An 8,499-nucleotide genomic window follows, 5' to 3' on the forward strand; every position below is an offset into this window, starting at 1 on the left:
CCCCTTTGACCCACCGGACAGCTACCACACTTTCTCCTACACGCTAGGGCCTGCTTGACAGTCACACCGTGGCTGGTGTGACAGTTGTCTACCCCGGAGCTTTCCTAAACAACTCGGACATGGATCGTTACACCTTTGTTTTCCGGGACCAAGGCATCCCAAGTGCCGGCGAGGCGCCCTACTCGCTCTCGGCCAGCAACGAGCTGATCCTCACGGGGTGTGATGTGCAGGTGGTGATGCTTGGGCACCGCAGCGACAACAACCAGGACATACTTGGCAGATGCATCTCCTTATGCACCGTCGACTTCGGTGAAGAGCCCGAAGTCAGCAACATCACCCGCCGAGGGCGGCGCCGGAGCACCAACGGCAAGTATTGCCACTGCACGGGCTGCTGCCAGACACACATCTCCCAGGACTCAACAGGCGGCATGCCCAAGCAATTGAGCATGCGTCCCCTCGTGGAGAAGAGCTGGTTCGCCGAGTCATCGCAGCCCGCGCTGGCGTTTGTCGCCACGGAGGGGTGGTTCGATAACCTGGGTTTCTCCGGCAAGCTGGACCCCGTCCATAAGCAGCCACCGGCCATTGAGGTGCAGGAGGTGCCCATCATTCTACAGTGGGAGGTCATGTCCGATAAACCCAACTGTAATACATCCGGCAATATCTGCAAGAAGCACAGCCGCTGCAAGGAAGGGGACAGAGGCTATACATGCCACTGCAAAGATGGCTATGACGGCAATCCCTACACCAACGACGACCAAGGAAGCAAAGGTTAGCATAACGCGCGCAAATTTTAGATGGATTACTAAATTCATTGTGCGCGCATTCTCTTTTAGGAACATCTAACTTCTTATTTTATTTCATATTACGTCTCCAGCTCGAGGTGCAGGCCGCAACAACACCATAATTATAGGTGAGCAACACGTTGTAGAAGTACCTTCTATTTTATTCATTGATTCAGTTCGTTTCTTGGTGAGTGAGCCTGTATATTTCCTCCTTTCATCCGGGTTTGTTAGGCCCTCTCATGTTTCGAGTCAAATTTTGTCCATAAATTTAACTTTTAATGAAATATAAATTATATGTCATAAAATTATATCATGGCAAACCCCTTTTGAATACAAATCTAATAATATATATTTTTTAACATAAAAGTCCTAGCATTTTGTTAGTCATATAAGTTTGGATCAAAATATGAGGAGAAAATAGTAGATTCCATGTTCTATTAGTACAAAGCAAGTCATTTAATTTACTTTTCACGTGCGCATGAACATATGTTGGAGAAATTGACTACTAGTTACTAATGTGTATACATTCATGTGTAGGCGTTGTAGTGGGCCTTGCCACTGCAGTGGGCCTCATTATTTGTGTTCTCCTTGGACACTTTGCCACCAAAAAAGTTAAACATAGAAGGGCACTCATGTTGAAACGGAAGTTCTTTGAGCAAAATCGTGGGCAACTGCTACAACAATTGGTATCACAGAGAGCTGATATTGCTGAAAGAATGATTATACCCTTAGAAGAGCTAGAGAAGGCAACAAACAATTTTGATAAAGCCCGTGAGCTTGGTGGTGGAGGGCATGGTATAGTCTATAAAGGTATTTTGTTAGACCTCCATGTCGTAGCCATCAAAAAACCAAACAAGGTTCTGCAGAGGGAGATTGATGAGTTTATTAATGAGGTTGCTATCCTATCACAAATCAACCATAGAAATGTGGTAAAGCTCTATGGTTGTTGCCTTGAAACAGAAGTACCAATGTTAGTCTATGAATTCATATCCAACGGAACCCTTTATGATCATCTTCACATCGATGGACCAAGATCGTTGTCATGGGAACATAGGCTACGGATCGCAATTGAAACCGCCAAATCTCTAGCTTATCTTCACTCAACAGCTTTAGTACCCATCATTCATAGGGATGTGAAGTCAGTTAACGTGCTTTTGGATGACACTCTAACAGCAAAGGTAGCAGACTTTGGAGCTTCAAGATACATTTCGGTTGAGAAATCAGGGTTAACAACAGTGGTTCAAGGTACAATAGGATATTTAGATCCTATGTATTTCTACACGGGGCGGCTAACAGAGAAAAGTGATGTCTACAACTATGGTGTCATGCTCGTAGAACTGCTGACTAGGAAGAAACCATCTTCATACTTGTCTTCCGATGGGGAGGGCCTAGTTGCACATTTTGTCACCTTGTTTGAAGAGGGAAATTTGTCAGATATTTTAGATCCACAAGTTACAGACGAGGGGGGCAAAGAAGTTGGAGAAGCCATTGCACTTGCAATAGCATGCATAAAACTAAGAGGAGAAGACCGTCCGGATATGAGGCAAGTGGAGTTGACGTTGGAAGGCCTTCGACCAATAGTGGAGCACAGTTTGGCTGACGAAGCTGAGATAGATAGTATTGTGACAAATTCTCCTCTGGCCATAGATGGAAGAAGCAACGAGGGATCGTCCAGATAATACAGTATGGAGAGCTGACCATACCTTCTAGGTATCCTCAATAGCATTGCTTAATCACATGCAAGTTTGCCGTAGTTGCACTCACCATGGGCATTCACGGCATTTGATCTTTTGTTTCTTGTGTTGATGTAGTTAGAATGCCATGTAAACTTGCCACCACCGACTACTTATTCCTTTTTTTCAAGAATTGTAATGTAGATGGTGCAGCCTGAACTTTGTTAGATGGGTTTTATTGATTAATACATTATGTTTTTCCCCTCTATGTCTTATGATTAGTAACGGCTCACTAGCTCTTTCTTTTTCGAGGAGGATTGACTTGTTTATAGTACTAGATGATACCCCTTACGTTGTTGCGAACATATTTTGCAATATATTTTAGTGATAATTTTATGCATGTTCTCGAAAACAACCAAGCGTTTGAGAGTCTACATGGTCTATTTGCCTGGTTGCATAGCTACTTCTGTACTTGTCCGTACTCCCTAAAACCATGAGGGATACTCAAGACCATGAAGAATCTGCAGAGCACAATGGGGAGAAGCAATTTTCTGACCTGCTCGATCAGAGCACAATCCAAGAGTCGCCACCAAAAGGCGCTATAGAGGCAACGAGGATGGTCTTCTGCAAAGTGAATGGTTTCATATGTGAGTACATAGTCCAATGGAGAATGCAAGAGAACCTTGTGTTTGAACTAGGGAGCAATTGCACCCTAACCACTCACCGCACTGGGCGTTATCTTGGAACACTGGTATAAAGACAGTATTGTGTTCCAGTCTGGAACTTCCAGAGCATCAACTTCTGACGGCTAAGGTGTTGGCCCAGACTCGACGCCGAGTACTTTCCGACGACGGTAATACGACCGACGACGAACGACGATGAAGCGAAGCAACGCTGACTGTCTTGGTTTCTGCCCCAAGCTGGCTAAACCTTCGAGCAATGAATTAGCAACACCGAGATAAGACTCGCACGTACACAACCTGCTGGACGATCTTTGACTTTGATCGTTACAGCGCTACTTAGTAATAACGTACGCGTAGACGATTCGGCTGATTGCCACAGGAGCGTATCGCTCCTGGTTTGATTTGTATTACTTCACAAATCCAAGGTACAAGTTACATGGCTGATTACACACTATTAGTACTAGCACCTAGCTATCCAGGACAATACTACTCGGAGACCAAGTCTTGTACTACTCGGATACATGCATGCAAGCCAACTTGAACACGTACCGGCTAACAGGGGGACTGAGTCGTGTTTAACTCCAACAATCACCCCCCTAAACACGACGTCGTCACGTCACAGCTCCGACGCCGATCCTTTTTCGCATCTCCAAGAACTTCTCTCGATCCAAAGCCTTGGTTAGGATGTCTGCCAGCTGATCATCAGTGCGATTGTAGTTGACCTCCATCTTTCCTTCTTCCACGCCGTCCTTCATGTACTGATACATCGTATCAATGTCCTTGCTCCTATCATGCCGCACTGGATCCTCGCGTAAAAAAATTGTAGACTCACTGTCAACATTGAGCACCATTGTTCCAGATCTCGATCCATGAGATCACCGTGTAGCCACCCTAGCCACACACCTTCGCACATCACAGCTGCAGCTGCAATATACTCTATTGCATCAACTGCGGGTGCTTCGCCCTTCTTATTCAGCTCAAGATGAGGTTTCATTTGAGCGTCAATTGGATTGCAATCTTTCATGCCATAGTTTTCAAGTACCTTTCTTGTGTATGCCTCCTGGCATAATGTGATCCCATCCGTCTTTTGTTGTACCTCTATCCCGGGGTAGTAGCTCAAAAGACCTAGATCATCCATCTTGAAAAGCTCTTTCATCTGTAGCTTAAAGTTTGCAATCACCTCTTCATCTGCTCCGGTAATCAATAGGTCGTCGACGTAGATGCCAACCAGTAGACGATCCCTTCCTTTACCTTTCTTGTACATTGCATGCTCTAGTGGGGCTTTCTCAAATCCAAGAGAAACCAATGTCCGATCAAGCTTGACGTTCCACTCTCGAGGTCCTTGCCATAGCCCATACAAGATTTTGCGTAACTTCAGTACCTTGCGCTCCTCTCCCTCTTTGACGAAACCCGGTGGTTGATTAACATACACATCTCCTTCTATCTCGCCATTCAAAAACGAGGAGTTTACATCCATGTGATGTGCTTTCCATGATTCATGAGCCGCGAGAGCGATGAGTAATCTCACCGACTCCATCTTTGCAATGGGAACGAACACTTCTTCGAAGTCCACACCTTCCTCTTGCATGTATCTTTTGGCTACTAGCCTTGCTTTGTGTTTCACACAATTTTCTTCGACATCTCTCTTGATCTTGAATTCCCACTTGAGCTCTATGGCATTATCATTGTTGGGAAGATCCACAAGCTCCCATGTTTTGTTGTCTTGGATCGAACCCAACTCTTCATCCATAGCACGACGCCAACACTCCTCCATATTTGCAACTTCAAAAAATTTCAATTCCTCGATGTGCAAACTTCGTTCACCTTTACACTTCATCTTCATCGAATTTATTTGAAGCACTTCCTCTGGAGAGAGATCCACCAAGCGTCGTTCTCGTGCTACTGAAGAAGACACACTTATTTTTGAACATGCTAAAGTTTCTATTTCTGGCGATCCAGGTGCTCCAAAATTAGCTGCATGTCCACCGGATGAACCAGCCAGAAAAATTGGAGAAGTTTCACGTGCATGCCCTTCTGGTCCTCCAGTCATGTGGCTTACTAAAGGTTGAGCCACGGCTGCTTCTGGCTGTTCTGGCCTGTGGCAAGGGCTCCGTGATGGAGAACCTAGTGCTAGGCTTCTCTCCGCCACGCCAAGCTCCCTGGCCGCTCATGCAGCCACTAGGTCGGGCGCTGCCCGGTGTGTCTCGCGGCACGCATCTAAACACCTCGGCCACTGCATCCGGCCAAGCGCTACTTGACGCGCTGCTGCTGCCGCCATCAGGCGTGCTCGCTTTGGCTGCATGCACTCGTGTACTGCGTGAACCTGGCGCGTCACCACTCGTGCCTTGGTCTCTCGGTACGTGCCCGCCGCTTGCGACGCCTGCACTTTTGGCTGCACCACTTGACACCGGGTACGCATCATGTTGATCTGGCCCGAGTGCATCTCGCCGCGGATCGTGGTCATCTGGTGCCACGCCTTCGCCATCTTCTTGCTTGACCACATTGTCACGCAGTTCATCGTGGACTTCTGACGACACAACTTTGCATGTTTCTAGCACGATCACACCATCACACATTGTGTCGCGGACTTCTGGCGCCACTTCTTCGCCTGCTTCTAATGTGATCACATCGTCACGCCTTGCGTCACGGTCTTCTGGCGCCACGACTTCGCCTGGTTCTTCCGATACGGATGTACTCATCGGACTTGTCTCCAGCTGATCGTGATCATCTGGATCCTCTTCGTCCACTAGCTCGCACATCAGCATCATATCCCCATCATCTCCTTGCTGAGCAATAAGCGCCTTTCGCTTCGGTGCTTCTTCGCAGTCAGCCTTGAAGTGACCGAGGAGGCCACAGTTATAACACCTCACTTTCCTGATGTCAAACTTTCTCCTCGGTGGTGGTGCAGCCTCATTATCCGAGTCGTCGTCCGAGTCAGTGAAGTTCTTTCTCGCCGAACGCTGCTTTCCCTTCTTCTTGCTGCTGCTCTTGGACCCGCCTTTCTTTTCAAGGGCGATCCAGGTGCTCCAAAATTAGCTGCATGTCCACCAGATGACTGCGAAGAAGCACCGAAGCGGAAGGCGCTTATTGAACATCAAGCTTGATCGTACACTAGTTTCTCTTGGTTTTGAGAAACGTCCACTGGAGCATGCTATGTACAAGCGAGGTAAAGGAAAGGATCGTCTCCTAGTGGGCATCTATGTTGATGATCTCTTGATAACTGGAGCAGATGAGGAGGAGATTGCTAGATTCAAGCTACAAATGAAGGAGCTTTTCAAGATGAGTGATCTAGGGCTCTTGACTTACTATCTCGGGATCGAGGTACATCAAAAGCCGGAGGGAATCACACTATGCCAGGAGGCATATGCAAAGAAGATTCTTGAAAGCTGTAGCATGGAGGACTGCAATCCAAGTCATGTTCCAATGGAGCCTCGACTTAAACTTAGCAAGAGGAGCCAAGCACCCGCGGTTGATGCAACGGGGTATAGAAGTGTGGTCGGAAGCCTAAGGTATCTTGTGAATACACGACCGGACTTGGCCTATTCCGTTGGCGTAGTGAGTCGCTTCATGGAAGCACCCACTACAGAACATTGGGCAGTTGTGAAACAAATACTCAGGTACATCAAAGGGACAACTAACTTCGGTTGTGTCTATTTGAGAGAGAAGCGGAAGGAGATGGTGGAGCTACTTGGCTACAGTGATAGCGACTTGGCAGGAGATATTGACGACCGTAAAAGTACCTCGGGCATGGCATATTTCTTGGGAAGAAGCATTGTGAGTTGGCTATCACAAAAGCAGAAGGTGGTCGCATTATCATCCTGTGAAGCGGAGTATATTGCAGCTGCAACCGCGGCAGGTCAAGGTGTGTGGCTAGAAAGGCTACTCGGTGACCTCACTGACAAGGAATCGGAAGGAGTGGTGCTCTACGTTGACAACAAGTCCACGATTTTCCTATGTAAGAATCCAGTGCATCATGACAGAAGTAAGCACATTGATATAAGGTATCATTACATACGGGATTGTGTGGAAGAAGGCAAGATTGAAGTCAACTACATTTGCACCGACGACCAGCTTGCAGACATCCTGACCAAGTCTTTGGGGCGACAGAAGTTCACGGAGATGCGGAGAAGGATCGACGTCCAAGCTGTAAAGTGAGGACATCGTGCTTAGGAGGGTGATTATTGGAAATAATCACGATTAGGTAAGTAAAATGGATCAAATCAATACTTGTAGCAGTAACCGAGTCGTACATGTACTAGGTAGAATATTGGTAATATAAATACCAGTGCGTGTATCCCCTGTAACACCAGATCAAATCAATACAAACCAAAGGCACCGACTGAAAGAGACGGCATCAAATGGAACCTAACTAGTGACGGGAACTACACTGCAAAATCGGCGTATCATGCTAAGTTCCTTGCACGGATTCCTCAACCGAGTTTGGAGCTGATTTGGTGTGCCAAGGCTGAACCGAAAGTAAAATTTTACATATGGCTGCTCCTAAGGAATCGTAACTGGACCTCCGATAGACTTCAGAACAGGGGCCTCATTCACTCCCCCAAGTGCATACTCTGCGATCAGATCATGGAGACGGCTGTTCACATCACCCTTCAGTGTCCTTTTGCACAAAAGGTCTGGCATTCCTTTGTTGGCACTCATGTTTCCATGGTACATATTGCGCAGTCTGCGCAAACGATCAACAAGTGGTGGAACAGATTGCAAGGAGGCGCATCCACACAGGCCATCAGATCGCAAGTGACTGGCAATGTACGTCACTTGGCACATTTGGAAGGAAAGAAATGCGAGAACCTTCGAGAACATGAGCACCACGCCGAGCACGGTTGCAGAAAAGGCCAAAGCTGATGTTAGTTTGTTCACTCAGGCTATGAGGATGTAATATAAATAGTTTAGAGTAGTGTGAGGTTCAGCAGGTGTGTTATCGTAACCGCTGTAATGGACAATGTAAGACTCTATTTCTCTTCTTAATGCAAAGCAGGGCTACTGCTGGTTCGTCAAAAAAAAAAAACCAAAGGCACGATACGAGCCTTTTGTGCGATACAACTCGGCGTGTCTCTCCTGTGCTAGTCTCACGAGTTAGCTTTGTTTTGTTCATCGCACTCGCATCCGTCGTCGGTCGTCGCGTGTCGCCGGAAAGTACTCGGCGACGTTGTCTGGGCCAACATAAGGTCGCTGGCAGCGTTTCGAAAGTGGACATCTATTGGAAATATGCCCTAGAGGCAATAATAAAAGGATTATTATTATATTTCCTTGTTCATGATAATTGTCTTTTATTCATGCTATAATTGTGTTATCCAGAAATCGTAATACATGTGTGAATACATAGACACCAACATGTCCCTA

The 8,499-nt window shown here is 46.7% G+C and overlaps 1 protein-coding gene across 1 annotated transcript; it reads left to right on the forward strand.

The window, feature by feature from the left end:
* Positions 1-59: 59 nt before the first annotated feature.
* LOC125527794 (putative wall-associated receptor kinase-like 16) lies at positions 60-2,605 on the forward strand. The gene is made up of 2 exons (XM_048692304.1): positions 60-768; positions 1,320-2,605. The coding sequence occupies exons 1-2, from the start codon at positions 120-122 to the stop codon at positions 2,459-2,461; spliced, it is 1,791 nt and encodes a 596-aa protein (XP_048548261.1). The 5' UTR covers positions 60-119; the 3' UTR covers positions 2,462-2,605.
* The last annotated feature ends 5,894 nt before the right edge of the window (positions 2,606-8,499 follow it).

The sequence above is a fragment of the Triticum urartu genome, unplaced genomic scaffold, assembly GCF_003073215.2.
Source record: "Triticum urartu cultivar G1812 unplaced genomic scaffold, Tu2.1 TuUngrouped_contig_4416, whole genome shotgun sequence".
Classification (NCBI taxonomy): Eukaryota; Viridiplantae; Streptophyta; class Magnoliopsida; order Poales; family Poaceae; genus Triticum; species Triticum urartu.